Consider the following 17213-nt stretch of genomic DNA (forward strand, 5'->3'; position numbering starts at 1 on the left):
CACTGAAGTCTTCTGTCACTTAACCAAATATCGAAATGTATGTTTTTAGAATTTCTGTGCCAATTTTGAGTTGCCAATGTTTCCATTTAAATTCCTTCACCTGCTGCTGTAACTTGGCCCCTATACTTCATGAATCATTAAACTGAGCACTACTATTTCTGATGGCTGCCCCAGAAACTGGAAACATGATGTGAAGGACAGGAAAATGGAAAGATGACAAGACCCCTCAGCAGGGGCACCCGTGAGTAATACGCCAGAGGTTATGTCAGCAGTGAAAAGCCGGCTGCCACACCCTCATCCATGTAAAAAGGTCCTATCCGCACGGGAACAAAAGGCATGGAGCGGGAAGCCTCTGTCAACCACTGCTGTTGTTACACACAAAGTGAGGCTGAAGGGGAATTCGGGCAGGGTGTCAACTCCCAGGGTGGGGTGCACAGGCAAGTCCTCCTCCTCTGTCAACCACTGCTGTTGTTACTAACACACAAAGTGAGGCTGAATTCGGGCAGGGTGTCAACTCCCAGGGTGGGGTGCACAGGCAAGTGACAGGGCAGAGGTTCAAGAATAAAAACTTACTGCTTTATGAAAGGCAAACACTAGTGCTGCACTAAGCTATCTCCTGCTCTTGAAAGCCCTCCAGCTTTAGGAAATGGTTATGTGGAAGGATTAAACATGGTAAAATAGTGAGATTATTAAGGAAGAAGGTAACTAGGGGGAATCAGGAAGAACAGAACTCTGGAGTAAACATCCCTGTGTATCATTTGCATGTGTTAGGAACCTGTCCTGCTGAACTTTTTAAACCAGTCACTTATCAACTGCATTACATATGTTGTAAAAATCCCAAAACCAAAACAGACAAAAAAACCTGAAAAACACACAGAAGAGGATCCCATCCACATCACTAATTTTGCAGAGGCTTTTCAGAGCACAATATTGAAAGTCTAATAGAAAAAAAAATGCTAGTTTAGGCCTGAAGCACTAATTCTATCTGAAAATACTGTCTTATGGGAAAACATGACTTCTAATAATTTTGCACTGACCTTACATAGTAAAACACACAAATGAACAAGCACTCCTGGGAATCAATACTAGGTTCAATCCTGGGATACATCAGTACTGTTACAGAGCCAACAGACAAAGCCATCACTAGTCCAAGAGCCAGGCCATACCCATTACTCTCTGAACTAAAAGACAAACAGGACAATAACAAAAATGTAAAGAAGTTTAGAGGCACAATGGGCTCTGCAGTTTAAGTAATAAATGGCATGACAAACAGTCACAGTCATTCATATGGAAACAAGAAGAACTTCAGTTAAGAAGGTATTTCTTCAAGATCCTTTTTTAAAAAAAACAACGAAAAAAGAAAAATAGATTTGGCAAGTTATCTTCAAAAAGTGCAGACAAAGTATAGCTTAAAAGGGGACCAGCATTAAAAAGTTTTCCCCTAAAGAAAGAATTTTATGCTGATTCTGAGCATGTCAAGCATTCCTGACTTTCCAATGCACATTACAGTATAACATGTTTTGCATAAGGGAAATGGTGCCTGGTAAGACAAAGCTGTGCCTTGAAAATGGAGGGATCTTGTACCACTCCTCTGTTGTGAGAGACATCAGCAATTGGCAGAAACTGCTCCAGCAGGGTCACCAAAACTAATGCTTATGAGTAGGAGGCAAATGAACAATTCCCAAAGGAAAAGCAAAATGTCTAACAGGTCCACTGGGAACCCAGCAGATTGGTTTTTGGTGGGTTTGAGTTTTTGTTGTTCAGAACTCCTTTAGAAACACTTTGTATTCTATCTGCAGCATAAATATTTAACTAAACATCTTGTTTTGTTAGCCGTAATACCTTTATTTAGTGAAAAACCCACACAGCCCCCACGGATTTCAGCAGTTCAGCGTTTTTGAAAATGAGCTAGTAAAGTTCTCTGGTCCCTCAACAGCTGTCTCCATCAGATTTCCACCCATCACAGCCCAGAACAGCTCTATTTCAAAGGGCACTATGGGTATCTCTCTCAACAGAAGCATTAGTGTATCCCAGTAGCCTACATAATTCCTGCTGATATTTTTGGTGCTTGACACTTGACTGGCTTGGCAGAAGACTATCTCTCAAGAAACAGTGCCTTTTAGAATTTATTAGCAATTGAATAAAAATCAAAACACTATTCTTCTTGCTTCTGTCCTTTGTATTAAACGATGGAATAGTGCAAATGAGTTTTGCAGTGTTTCTTAACCAGCTGATTTCTTCCTCTAATCCTACACATTATCTGCATAGTTTCTTTCCTATCAAGTGACACCTCTGTGACAGTAGCAGCGTTATACAGAGCTCCCAGTGCAGCCCATTTCTGCAATACAGTTAGTGACAAGCATCACAGGGGCCAGTCCCATTGCCAGGACAACACAGAACTGACAGGGGAGAGCCCCCTTCTTCATTAGTGAGACTTGAACCTCTCACAACGCAGCCATCCTTGGGTTTTGCTCTCAGCTGTGAAAGCTGAACTGCAGGATACTTTGGTGATTGCAATTTTGTGAGGAGTCGCTATGTTCTTCCCTGCTCACCTTTCTTAAACTTCAAGTTCCATCCTCCCTGAGAATAGGGCCAGAAGTAACAATTAAATTAGCAAATGTCTTCAGAGAAGAAAATTACATAGAATTTGTGTCCGGCTGCCAAAGTACATTTTGCTACACTAAAAACTTTCCCAGTATTCCTCATTTTGCAATCAAGATTCCCTCTGAACTCCATAAAGTGGATGGGATGAATGATGGGGAAAAGAATGATAAAGGGAGCAGCAGACATTTACTGCTCATGTCTTATCAAAGGAGGAGAACATTGAAATTTGAGCGTTTAGTGATGGTGTCCAATGGACAAAACTAGAGGAATAAGGCATCCTAATACTAGGGCTGCCACCTCCAGACGACTGAGTCCTTTTCCTCCAGTTGATTCAGGTTTGTGGCTATGAGCAATTCCTCCTACTTCTGGGAGAACATGAACTGTGGCAACATAAAGGAAAGTCCCAGCAGAAAACAGCATAGCAACTCCAGTGGCATTGACTTCTGAAAGGGCTTCTTTGCTGCTCTGAAACACAAAGAGCAGAAAAAGTGAGAATAAGCAGAAGTTCTTCAATCAGTAATAAAAAAAGCAGAAATCTCCCAGTATCCAGGAACAGTAGGCTCTCTGTCAAGTCTTGTCTCACAATGACAATGGTTTACTGTGATTTTTTTTTTGTGTCTTGCACCTTACATGTAACTGGCACCCTGAAGTTCTGGGGGAGCAGAAAGACACCCCTCCTGCTAGTTACTTCACTTTGGACTTACAAAAGAAAAAACCCTTACAAAAGAACCCTTAGAAAATGAAGAAAGTCACAGTCTGCATCTTGTTCAATCAGCTCACAGCCAATATAGCAAACAGATTTTGAAAAAACTAAAATTCATATTGCAAAGCCACAGATTTTAGGGAAGATCCTCAAGGCTGACTTTTTCCTCCCTTTTTCTAAACAAGGGGTTCAAATAAGATGTTAGACTTTAAATATCTTCTCTACTGCTCTTGGAAACTAAGTCCCAGAACATCACTCATTAAATACTTCATTTGTATGTAGAATTAAACATCCAAAACATTTCCAGGAGTTCCATGTGAACTTCATGAAGAAATGCATCTTCTGCATAACAGGATTAAGATATGCTACAGATCAGTAAATGCAATGAAATGCAAACCCACACATATCAGATTCAAATGCTTCTTCAATGCTTTCCAACTCAGGTGTAATCTTAACTCTTGTGTTTACTCCCAGGTCATTTTTCCAAACAGGAAGATACAAAACCATTGTGACAGCCCTGATGCCTTATCAATTCTCTGTTCTTTCTGAAGGGCAAAATGTAAACCCAACCCTTGATGAGGACACTTCAAAACAGTGCTCAAAGAGAATTCTCTTTTCTGTTTACAGACCCAACCTTTTTTTCTGCTGTCTTTTGCACTGTAATGTCAAATATAAATCCTATCCAGCAAGTAAAGGATTAGCCCAGATGATTTATTTAATCTTTCCTCTCATGCCTTGAGTTTCATGAGATCACGTTTTATCCTTTACAACACGCCACACCACGCATGTCACCAGCAGGACAAACAGCTCAGAAATACAGGAGCATCCCAGGATATGCTATGAGAAGCAGAAACATTTAATTTGGACAGAGATGATAAACTCATGTGCAGTGTCACTTCACAGGCCATTTGTTGTACAGACCAAAGACACACATGGAGTAAGGCACAAAGACTGTTCTAGCTGAGGACTCAACTTCTGACACAGACTTTGAATGTAGAGGACCACTTCTGGGATGGTGGAGGAAGCTAGAGGAGATTACTTCCTACCTACATATTAAAAGAAGAATGCATGCAACAATGCTGAAAATCACTTATTTAAATAGGCATCACATAAAACCTGCTATATGACTAAATTGTTCTCAGCGGGGAGCAGCAGAAAGGATAAAAACCAGAAATCAGACTATTAAAAAAAACTACATCAAACTCTATAAAGGAGTTATGTCACTGATTCTGATGTGAAATGCATGAATTATTATTTGGTTTCTGCATTCACACTGCTACCTTTTCATCAACTTTTCTTACATCTTCATTCTGCTGAATATCTCCAGCAGTTTGGAATTGTGTAATACGAAACTCATATCACAGTCCTTTCCCCAGACTTCACCACGAAGCAAGATTTTGGGCAGAACAAAACCATGGACTTACCTTGCTTAGCCCTAAGTATGTCACCATTGACAGAACAGGTGCTGCTAATGCAAAGACCAGCAAGTGTTTTCTGATTCGATTCCGTTCTAGCCCAGCGTGCATCAGGAAGGAAACCAGGCCAAAGGCAGCTGGTGCCTGCAAAAAACAACATTCACTGCTAACACAACACCTTCTAAAGCCCCCTGAAAAATGAGAAAAGCTTGAAATAGGACTTACTACACCCAAATGGACTGAATTGGAAGACATTCAGGGCGGGCACTAGCATGCTGCAGCTAACCCAAATTAGGAGCATTCTGCAGACTGCCCCACCTTAATAACCAAACCTAATGGAAACTCATGTTCTGGCTCTCTGAAAACATGTACTTGTGTAGCCATTATAAATACTACAATATTCATTCTGACTAGAGTCATTGCTATAACTCCTAAGACTCCATCAGCTTAGGTAATTTCATTTTCCATCCTGTTACTATCACACATCCTTAGACAGACAGTTTTTTCATCTGCAGTAGGAAAATTCTACAATTAACATGGGGAGGGAAACAATTGCCCAAAGATAGGTAAGAGTCAACCTGCATGTTAACAAAGACTTGAGTTCTTTTGATTAGTTCATTCCTGTTTTCACCAGGAACCAAACAAACACTTCCTTCTCCCTCTGCTGGCATCCAGTTTCTTATCCAAAAGGCATAGATGCCCCACTATTCACGGAATTTACTATACTTTTGCTTGTATAAAAACAAAAGAAATCCACCCTGACATTTCCGAGGCAAGACATAAAACTAAAATACCCTAAGCATTTTTATACACAGAATATTTTTTTTTTTAAATAGAAGGAAATCATTAGTAAAAAAAATATGAGAAAGACAAAAGAATCAGACAGGATCAGAAGAACAGAAAAAAGACAGCAGAGAAGAAATAAGTTTCTCTTCTATTACCAAATATTCACAGGAGAAATATTCCTCCTCTAAAATTGTACCATTAAAGAAGTCAGTTAAGAACATTAAGAATAACAAAAGCAAGTTTCACCTGGCAATAGCTGTAACTTAAGCTCCAAGACGAGACAGTGACATTGCCACCCTCAAAGTTATGTAAACCACAATTACTTGTATGAACATTGAAGAAAAGACATGATATGCATTTCCTACCATTTTGAACATGTAATTATGTATGATTTCTGCTATGAATTTGACTAACCACTGCAATCTGTGCATGTGCTACCATAAGGCAAATTTCATCTGCACAGGTATGTTTAGAGCCTGCATATCCAATAGGTTCACATTCACACAAGTATTTAGCAAAGATCTCTCCATCTTCAAGATCCACTCTTTGCTTGTTACCATCAGCAAAACATTTGTTTTCCTACAAAAATGGTATATGAGTGATGTCGAAGCTACTACAACAGAGGTAACGAGAAGTTAATTGTTGTAATTTAGTACTCTGATATCCAGTGGTTTCACGAGACTAACCCTTTAAACACTAAAACCCTTCACAACAAATATTCTGCCCCATTTCTGATGAACATCACAGAACCAAGACTGTTGTAATCAGCATGAAACTGCTTTTCCTCCAAATGCACTAGCATATATTTCTGTGCCTCACCCTTTAGAGCTTCTCTGAATGTGTCTCTTACTGCAATAACAACCTTGGGTCTTTTGTTTGTTAAACAAACACTACCATACCAGCTTCAGAAGAAGTCAGTGTAAAGCTGACACATTTCTTCAAGAGCTACTCTTCCCCTCTACTTTTGGGAGACTTTTCCCAACCTCTGCAATCAAGGCAGACAGCAGGCAGTCAGAACTGTCTCTCACTTGCACCCCACTCAGACTTAGCATCAATCATGTGCTCTTCTGTCATACCTCATACCCGTGATTTCTGGTCCTTGACACTGTACTAACCTCTCCATTGCAAAGGCATTAAACACTTCTGTATTACATCACTAATGAAACTGTAGATCTTTAGCAATTCCTGTGAGTGTTAACAGTCTTTTGAAGAACAAGTAAGATTTTTTTGATGATAACTCACCTTGTGCAACATGATCGCAACAAACACTATCAACTGGACACTAGTCTGAGAAGTAGAAGCTGCTGCACCCAGTGCAACACCATCAGCTGAAAAAGGAGTGCAGATTCACAGATTATTCTTCTGCATGAGCTCCCCCATCCCCTCAAAGGCTGACAGTAGAAAACATGTTGATTTAAGAAGCTCTACTACTGAAAATTGCCATTAACAATAGCAGCCCAACAGAGGATTCACTTGCCTTTGTTTGTTAAGCCATAACATTTCAGAATATCAGAAAACCCTCAACAAGAACTGTCTCATATTTCCCAAGACCATAAAAACCATAATGGGAATCTACTCTGTATTGACACATTCCTTCAAATTAGAACAAGTAACAAGTTTAGTTGTTTTAGTCTTCTATACTAGAAGGGATTTCCCCTCTAATTAAAAACTCTGGTTTAGATACTAAGCATTGCAAGAATTTTAATTATTACCCTTTAAATGATTTTTCAAATATAAATACTATTGTAAATATTTTTTATCACTTACAATAAATACACTGTCTAAACGAAATAAAAAATGAATACTATAGCACTCCTTAATATATACACACTTTTTTGGTGAAGAAGTATCTTTTTGATCAACATCTTCTGACTTATGTAGACAACAACCTTCAGCAGGACATGAAAGAGCAACCATATTTATTCTATACATATATAGTGAAAAATCACAATGTGAACATGGCTTGACTGTAACACACACGTAACAGTCAATCCTTGCAAATCAGCCTAAATGTGTTTCAGTCAAGTCTTTGTGCTCCACCTTATAAAGTCCTTTTTTTTCCTACAAGGTACTATTGTTTTAAATTAGTATTTTTTTAAAAACCATCAACCAACAAGCAAATCCAAAGATGTTTCATACAACTTATCAAATCTATTAGCGTGTATTGAAATTTAGCAGCTAAAGGAGTCAGTAAAAGAACTGAAGAGGCAGAGAGTGAGCATCACACAGCCTTTCAGATGGAAAAAACAAGAGAAGAGTAAAGAGTAAAAGAGAAAATTCTGCACCCAATAAAACTTCATGAACCATCTGAGCTCCTAGTTAATTCTGGGAAAGATCCTTAGTTCTCCCTGCTTTTTTTTTCCTCTTTCTTTCTTTTATAAAAAAGCAAAACCCAAATGTCTCCATCACACATAAAGATGACCCACACACCAATACATACACTTGTCAAGCACTAACACTAGGTCCCACATTACCTGCAGCATGGACTACTAGTCCCAGTGTTGTGGTGATTTTGGAGTTGCCTGATCTTGCAGTTTCTGGATCTGAAACAGTAATGAGAACAGTTATGATAAAGAGATTAAATGAATAAATTATGCTAGAAAAAATATTGCAAGTATCACTGTACACATCTCCCCCAGCTGCTTAGGCAGCTGTATTCAAGACTACCAGCTACTGTATTTCCGCATTAGATTTACTGCAAAGTAGTTTGACACTTAACACCTTCAAGTCACCTGAAGTTCTGCTAACAAACAAGTGACAGACTCATGGACAATTCTTTGCAATTTGCAGGATCCCTCTGATAGGCAGAAGCAGATGATTTTCTTAACCTCCTAAAATGAAATGTTAAAGGTCTGTGCCACCACGAAAAACAAAAGCTATTTTGGATCCCAAGAATTTAGAGCTGCTTCAAGAGTCAGGATGATTTTTCCCCACACAGCTCAAGGTTTGTAGTTTCCTTCAGGTGACAGTCTGGGTCAGTTTTTGTTGCAGTGATTCCCTGGCAGTTGCTAGTAAACAACATAGTCTACTTGTCACAGCACCAGTTGCAAAGATTTTCCTTTGATGTTATACACCACAAAGGAGAAATGCAGCCAGAGCTGTTTGAGATCCACTGTTTTGACCAGAATTACCTGACATTTGCAGGTTAGCTCATTATGCAGCACAACAGGACAACATCAATATCCACCACTACACCATCAGTGGTGAAACCATTACAAAGAATCACTGCAGGGTGGGTAAGCCCTACAAAGTGTAGAAACATCTGATTATTCAGCTGTTTAATATCAGACAGTTTGAACAGCCATGACTGAATTATCCCAGTGGTCTGTACAACAGCTGCAAGCACACCTGCAGTAAGTCTGCAGTGATGCCAAAACAGAAATTCCAGTCCTTTTCTTTCCTCCTGCCTTGCCCTTTACCCCTCAAGTCTCTCTTCATTCCCAGGCACACATGTAGTTTCCCAATGAGTCAGATCTAAACTAATGCATCCTCTTTGGTCATCTTCTGAATGAAGGGGAAACCATGTGAGTAATTTATTGCATAAGCTGCACTTGCATGACAGCAATGGTGTACTCATGTCAAATGGGAGGAGATACAAAAAAACATTTCCTTTACAATTGTTTTGGATTGACTATTACTAAAAACAAAGAATCACATTTGACTTCAAACCTTCATTTTGGCTTACTGAATTTTTCTAGTTTAGACAAAGTAACATCCAGTCACTTGGTACACAAACTACAAGACACTGATTGGTTCAAGAGAAAAGTGTTTTTCTTCAGTCGCTTTAAAAAACATTACAAAAACACTGCTACATCTCCTGTGACAGGTAGAGGCTAGATAAAACTTCATATTCTACTTTATGGGGTGTATCTCTAACACAGATCACAGTCTTCTCCTGGTATTTGCTATGATCAGAGACACAGAAAAGGGTCATAACCATACAAACCAAGAATCCTTTGGGAAATTGCTCACCTGTATGTCCCTGCCACCCTCATTGCCAGTGTTTCTTTAGAACAGCTCTGCAAATCAGCTACCCATGGCTGTGGCTCCATTTACACTTCTTCAGGAGTACACAACTGCCATAGTCCCTGCACTGGCCTTTCATCTGTCCCACCACAGTATCCCCATACAAACAAGCTGCACTGTGAACTGACAGGAATCCAGCCAAAACATGTCCCCCTGCCTTTGTATGTGCTTTACTTTTCCTTTAAGATCAATTCCTTATTTTTTCAGGGCCAAATTCCAGCATCAGAGGACATTGTGTGGAAAAAAATGAGCAGCCAAAGGCAATAAAATACTTTTTCAAACAAAAGAACACCTTTGGTGCATTTCAAGCTACACTCTGAGCATGAAGTCACAGGCAGGAAACAAAGGCAACTGTAGGCATTTTTAGAGTCTTGCACAAAGCTCACAAATCTTTACATAAAGCAAGAAGTATTTTGAAGTATGTGAGGCTCTAGACTAGTGTGGGAGGTCCAGCTATGCAGTTAAAGTACCAGAGCTTAATTCTAATCATTCCTGCCATCTTGCTTAAGATAACTTGCAGTTCTTTGCACATTTTACTTACATATATAACAATTAAGTAAGAAAAACAAACAAATATAAGACTAACCTGAAGTTTTTTGAAAAGCCAAAGAAATGCCCTATGGGTGATACTGTAAAACAGACAGTAACTCAAGTGTCAAGTCACCCTCCACCCCCACAGCACATGTGCTCATACATGTTATTGAGGCAAGCTCTCAAATTATGGTGAATTCTGAGATAGATTTCCAGCATAAGCATTTCACATGGACCTTGCTTTATGTTTTATGTTTTTAAAGTACCTACTGAAACTCTGGACATGACTGGACAAATTACACCCTGGTAGCATTAGGGAAAAAAAAAAAAAAGGCAACTTGTTAATTAAGACTAATTAGCAAGCCTAATTGAAGTGATTCTTTACTTACCATCTGTAGAGTGCACATGAGAGCTGCCTATCTGATCCACCAAGAGCATGAAGACAAAGCCGAGAACAAGGGACACACCGATGTAGGCGTGCAAGCGGGAATGGTCGTGGCCATGCTCGTGCACCGCTGGGATCTTCGCCACCTTCTCAGACTCCATCGCGTGCTGCATCTCGCTCGCTGGGTGATGCTTTCCTGTCACAGGCAAGCAAACACATCAGGAGGCTAAACAGGACATAGTCACTTCTTTCCTCCTCTGCCAAAAGCCTCCCTCACACTCTCCTGGACAATACACAGAAGTCCTTGGTTATGGTCTTTCTCAGGCAATTTTCTTAGCAAAGCCTGGTTGGTTTCTCCTCATACATCTTCAGCATGGAAAAGCAAAGAAAGCATTAATATGTTATAAACCAGCTTGCATTTTAAATACAAATTAATTCACAAAAATTGCTGTGTAATTCCTTTTTTAACTGAAGTTGCCTATTTTGTCCATATTCAGAGATACTGTCAAGCAGTTACTTCATTACCTTCATTTACAGGATGAGGAGATAAAATAGGTTCCATCCACTAAAAGATTTAATACCATCTTTAAGAAGATTAACTGATGCTGAGACATAAACAAGCTAGTATTGATACACCCCATTGATACAGACTACAACAATAGCTAAGTCAGGCACACTGACCTACAGATGTCTACATGTCCCAGAAACCCAAAGTCCAAGCACTGGGGATGAATGATGCGTGGTTTCCTCTCCCTACACAAGCTATTAAAGCTTGTCTGTAGGAATGTGCCTTTTATTGACAGAGCTGCAAAACTATCTTTTGGGGTTTTTTTTTAAAAAGGAAAGAAGCCCAAAAGTTTCTCTTATCGATTAGGTGAAAAGCTACTTTAGAAACTTCACTTTAAACTTAAGGGTAGCTAAGAGCTAAAAAGTCCTGCTTGGGCAATTTACTAGAAAGGGATGTAAACAAATAAACTAATTCCTTTTGTGAAGTGTTTTACCAGGAGCAAGATCTCTTGCACCTATAAACACAGAAACTAATTGCTTTTGTGAAGTGTTTTACCAGGAGCAAGATCTCTTGCACCTGGCTCAGTTTTTTCTGTTTGTTATTTTGCCTTTTATTAAACCTTTTTGTTTCCAACACTGCAGCAGAAGCCATCCTGCTTATTTTCATGCCTCCAAAAGTAGCTATCTTAAGTGTATTATATTCCTCCAAAAGCTTATTAGACAGCTCAAAAAGAATAATATAATACTTGCCCATGTGTTTTTCATTTTTAGGTCTTTTGGATGGCAACTACTCTTCAGAAGTTTCAAAAGCTTATACCAAGAACTTGACTTACTCTAGCAAGTCATTGTCTTGCTGGAATATTCATACATCCTCTTGGATGAGACAAGTGTACGTTCATCTCACTACACAAAATGTCATAATGCCATTACTACAGTCAAAGCACATCAGAATAAGCTTGGTAGCAAAGATTTCACACAGATCTTTGCTGAACAAGATTGATCAATAAAACTACTTTGGACCACACAAGATCTTTGCCATCTATATTATGAAGTTGACTTTGCTTCAGATCATTTCAAGCCATAGAACTAACTGTATAACTCAGGGCAATCTTTCTGACAGGGATTATACAGTTTCAGCAGTTAAAATAAAGGACTGAAGCCAGCAAAGGAATTTTATTTGCTGGTAGCACCCAAACCAAGGTTTCACTACACAGGTTTATAATCAAAGAATAATCCAAGTCATGATATGCTATTTGCCCTCAGCCCACAAGGTTGAAAATCAGAAGTTATTTATTCCATGGCCTGCTTACCCATAGGTAAATACAGAAGTACCAGTAAAGAACTTCTGTATCAATGGAAAACACTAAAATGCTTGCTAGCAAGCAACCAGTCAGAGTTAAGCTACACCTGAAAGAGGGAAAGCAAAGATTTCTCTTTTTGTTTTTCCAATTATATGAATATACCTCAATGTTCCCCTTCTTCTAGGTTTAATTATGTAAATAGGTGAACTTGAAAAAAAAGAGAAAGCTGTTCTCACAGTCTTAAGTTTAATTTTGAATATCTTACTTTTCTAGGAAAAATATTAGAAATAATTTTTGTAGTTACATCTGTAATACCCATTAATTCTGTCCCTTAGCAATATAAAAAAGTTCAGATGGACTGTTGTTAGACACAATACTGCGAGTTAGACATCGAGTCTGAAGCCATTCACAAGCTCCTTTTTTTTGTCCTAGGTAAATACTTCTGCTATTACTACTGCAGTACTGTGAAGTGTCCTTTTGCCACACACTACACAAAGTTGCAGCCCATACAGCCCTACACAGCAAGCTGTGGAGTCATACATGAACAGTATGCCCCATTTGGTGAAAAAGTGTTAAAATCTGCAAATATTCACAGCAATTGTATTCATTGCTGGCTGTTCCATTACAAGAGAAAATCACTCTACCCAGAATTAAAACTAAATGGAGAGCAAACCCACTACAGCTCATTAGAGACATCTGACATCAGAGTGCACAAATTATAGTACAGTAAAAGGCATAATCACAGCTTCTTTCACTTCTTGATAAAGGATGATTTTATCTATTACCTTCTATTTATTCTAAATCTAAGCAGAACAACATAAATTTAGTGGAAACTAAAACAGTATACATTAAAGCATATTGCTAAAATGAAATTTAGAAGTTTAGAAACAAAACCCAGTACTACAGGAAAAGCAAAGGACTACAGTTGCCTTTCAATCCCAGATTAGCAACAACAGCACACGAGATGTTTGCAAGGTTCTCTACAGCCTCAACTTCACAGTGCTTTCCCCTGCAATCAGTAAGCCATTGCTGTTTACCTTCAGAGTTTTGATTTTGAGTGTACTGGAAAAATCTCATACATGCAATGGTCATCTAATAGCACAAGTCTGCAAGCAAAAGCAAAATTTTGCACTCCAAACAGAGGTGATGAGCCCTGGCTATTCGAAACAATGTCATAACCTCAGTTTGAGGTCTGTTAAGGCTCTTGGCTGTAAGACATGCTCCACACAAACATCCCTGCAAGACACAATCTCTGCTCACTTTGAGCTCTTCATTAGAGTTGATGAGGTGGTTACAACAATGACAGGAGACTAAAACTGGATGCTTGAACACAGAGATTTAGATGTGTAATGTATACCACTACCCAAGAAGAAACGCCTGTTACTCTGTAAATTAGCCATAACTATGTGGCTATATAACCATAATATATAACCATAATTTTCAACTAAGTACATTAATTCCAAGATGTTTTTCAGCTTCAGAAGAAATTCTTATTAGGGCAGGGACACAGATTTGTAAAACACCTCCTGCAATTGCTTTAATGAGAAGCAGCCTACACTACAAAGAGAAGCAGCCGATACTCCATAATTTCATTCTCTGCCAAAGGCACCCTTACACTCCCTTTGAAGTTCCAGTGGAAGCTAAACTCTCCCCAGAAAACACAGAAAAAAGAAACACTACAGATGACCTGTCATAAAAGGCTGTTATTCCATGAACAGTATAGTATCCAGACCCACAAATGACTGGGTAACTCAGCAAGAGTCATCGATCTGCAGTCTGCTCATATCCCTCAACGTGCAGTATCATGCCTATGGTAGTTTTGCATTTCTATGCCTGCTTTGTGTCATGCTGCTGTGAAGCTCTTCCATCAATCTCTTCTTAAAAATTCCAAAAAGAAGCCTCAGTATATCATAACACACTACAATCTAATTTATCTTGAATGAGGCCATTTGGTTCTTACCCTCCAAAATGTCTTCATAAAGTGCATGTACTCCTTCTGGCACAATGACAGCCAAGGCAGTTCCACACAGGAGCCCAGCACCCAGAACAGTCACCAACTTCAATCTCTCCTGCAATTAAGTACAAAACAAGTATCACCTTTAAGAATGAAAATGCTTTCTTTACTTTCTTTTATTAACAGAGGTTAGGGAAGGGGGTTACTTGTTACATAAACATTAAGAATCTGCAATTAAACCTTAACAACAATATATAAACCTAATGTTTTTATAATAAAGAACAATAGTTTTATTCATATTTTTGGAATAATTTCTATAACAAAAATAAAATCCACACATAGTTTTTCAATACTTGCTACTATTAGAGTTATCTTCCTAGTTATATTCTAGTTTGGGGCAAAAAGCTCAGCTATGTCTTCCTCCTAAACTAATTACATTCGGTTTCACCAATAAATTCATCCTTCTGACTATGCTGACAGGCTAAAGTCAAAGCCACGTACTAAAATCCAATTACACAAACATAAAGTAGGGTCTAAAATATGACAGTTGGCAGAGGCCATTACTCAACTCCTCTAAGAACCCCTATCACATGACATGCAGCAACCATGGGGGTTTAGATCCTCCTAAAAACTGTGCGGCACACATTCAGTGGCAGAATCATCATCATCTTCCACATTCAATGAGAAGCCTGAGCACTACCAAAACACTAATGTTAACTGCTGAGGACCTAGAGACAGAGATCAGCATTTGAATAGCAGGAAACCACTTGTTGCATATCATCATTATGCCATCCACTCTCCTTCATGCACTGTAACCACACAAACTGTTCAGTCTCACTGAAATGTGCAGCACTTGCACAGAAGCAGGAGGCACTAGGAGAAGCACAACCAGCTTCCTGAAAGCAAGCCAAACCTGACCACAGGGAACAACTGCAGCACTACTGGAGAAAACTCCAACAGCAATGCAAGAGACTCAGACTCAACTCAGTAATATGCAAGAGATGAAAACAAGTGTAAAGTTCCCACAACCATGCACTGTATACTTGCACATACAATAATTACACTTGGTAAATTGTCATACAGTGGCAATCTACACAAGAAAATAAACTGTCAACATCTGCTGTTCATAAAGTAATTCTGCAAAAATATAGTAACATACAAGGAAAAAATAATTATTTTTATCTGCAACACTGCAGTATTTTTTGCATACACACATAAACACAGAGGAAAGTGTCAGAAGTAATACTGATTTATTACAACTGCAAATACATAGTATAGCTTGCCTTCACTTGGACATCTGTGAATTTTAAAGATCACTGAAAGAACAAGTTATTGTTTCAAGGTAAGTTTCCATCTCCTTTTCAGTACAAAATAGCTAGGTGTAGTGAAGACAGAAATGTAATAAGAACAGCCTACACAGAGAGGCAAAAGGAATACACTTTTATAGGAGAAATCAAACTATTTCTGCTAAATACATGTGCCTGTTAAAAAAACAAGCGCAACACAGTAAGCAACGCTAAAACTCCATGCAGCCCTCTGACTTGATGGGAGACAAAGGCACATTTCTCCTTCAGCACCTTGCTTCCCAAGAGAAATGGGAACCCCTCATAAGAGTGCTCTTACTACCACAGTACAACTAAACTCTCGCTACACCATGCCTCTAAAAAAGAGCCATCGTTTAGAAAGAGCAAAACCCCTCGGGTATGGGAGGATATCAGGAAACCTACAGAGACCGTGACAACTGCCACCACCTCAACAACTATTTCTTAGAAGTACACAAAGATGTTTAATCAGGAACTCCTGTACTGTTTGGGAACTCACACAATCTCTGAAACCCTCCCTCTCCTTTAACAGTACCTTACTTATCCAAGATATTTTTCTGAAAGAATGCCTTGAGTTACACGGGGCAGGAACTTGAAGTTCTATAGTAACCAAAGAGCCAAGGTTTAATTTTCAACAGTGCAAGCTGTGAGTAAAATTGTGAATCAAAGTTTTTCCGAGAATATTATTGGAATTGTTTTTAAAGGCCTTCATTTGAGTAGCCCACAGGCACGTAAGAGATAATCACTGACTTCAGCCATTTCTTACACAAGCTTCTAAGAATAGCCATGCTTATTCGTGTCCTTACACTACGTGCCGAGATTTCGCTTCACCTGTAGCAGAGACTCGACTCAAATCTGACAAGTTCAAACGGCCACTGTGAAACAAGCATAATTTTTACACGGCAGTTTCGAATGAAAATTAATATTGCACTTATAACTTTTAAAAATAAAGCTTCATCCTTAACAGCGTTGCCGTATTGCAAGGGGACGGCACCAGCTCCTGCTAGCAGATCTCCCTGGTTTCTCCTTTAGCAACGAACGAGTTTGCCTTACCTCGGAAAAATTAACTGCCAAGGGTATGATTCCTGCCACATAGCAGGCGATCAGCATGGCCAGGGACAGCAGGCAGATGGAGGGGAAGTCATCCATTTCGCCGCTTTCTGTCCGCTCCCTTGAAGTGAAATCCAACAGCAACTTTTCCACCTCTCCCCACCGCACGCCTTAACCCGTGCACACACGGAGCTCCCAGGAGAGGCGTTCAGCCATGTCTCTCTCTCCCGGCGGCAGCGGCCGGCTCGGCCCCCAGCCGGGGGTGCGCGGCCAGGGGCGGGAGCGGCTCGGCCCCCGGCAGGCGGGCCCGGCCCTCACCTGAGGCGGGGGAACTTTCACCCGCACCGTGCTGCTCACAGGGGAGGCGGCAGGGAGGGCTGTGGGAGAGCGAACACTCGGGCGGCTCCTCACGGCGCGGCAGCCTCAGGCGGGGCCGAGGGCACGGCGGGGAACCGGCGCTGCCAGCGCGCACCCACGGCCGCGGCCCCGGCGGCCAAGTGGCACCTCGGCGCTTCCCCTTCCGGGCCGCGCCCGCCCCGCCCCGCGCGCTGCCCCACTCCAAGATGGCGGGCGGCGCCTCGGCCCGCGATGGGCAGCGAGCGGCTCCCGCAACAAAGATGGCGACGGCC

At 40.2% G+C, this 17213-nt stretch overlaps 1 protein-coding gene across 1 annotated transcript; it reads right to left on the reverse strand.

The window, feature by feature from the left end:
- Nucleotides 1–455: 455 nt before the first annotated feature.
- SLC39A9 (solute carrier family 39 member 9) lies at nucleotides 456–17101 on the reverse strand. Its single transcript, XM_041397988.1, has 8 exons — nucleotides 16903–17101; nucleotides 16588–16705; nucleotides 14219–14327; nucleotides 10455–10646; nucleotides 7983–8051; nucleotides 6751–6836; nucleotides 4732–4866; nucleotides 456–3069 (listed from the first exon to the last, which is right to left on the reverse strand). The coding sequence occupies exons 2-8, from the start codon at nucleotides 16681–16683 to the stop codon at nucleotides 2839–2841; spliced, it is 918 nt and encodes a 305-aa protein (XP_041253922.1). The 5' UTR covers nucleotides 16684–16705; nucleotides 16903–17101; the 3' UTR covers nucleotides 456–2838.
- Between the last annotated feature and the right edge of the window lie 112 nt (nucleotides 17102–17213).

This window comes from Onychostruthus taczanowskii, unplaced genomic scaffold, assembly GCF_017590055.1.
Source record: "Onychostruthus taczanowskii isolate IOZ18803 unplaced genomic scaffold, ASM1759005v1 scaffold1, whole genome shotgun sequence".
Taxonomy (NCBI): domain Eukaryota; kingdom Metazoa; phylum Chordata; class Aves; order Passeriformes; family Passeridae; genus Onychostruthus; species Onychostruthus taczanowskii.

What these genes read in the sequence shown, in the direction of transcription:
- SLC39A9 (XM_041397988.1), bottom strand. Translation starts at nt 16,683, where the DNA reads ATGGATGACTTCCCCTCCATCTGCCTGCTGTCCCTGGCCATGCTGATC. An exon ending in TTGCGATCATGTTGCACAAG is followed by an intron (nt 4,867 to 6,750) that starts GTGAGTTATCAT and finishes TGTTTTTTGCAG; the next exon opens with GCACCAGCTGCCTTTGGCCT. An exon ending in CATACTTAGGGCTAAGCAAG is followed by an intron (nt 3,070 to 4,731) that starts GTAAGTCCATGG and finishes TTTGTGTTTCAG; the next exon opens with AGCAGCAAAGAAGCCCTTTC.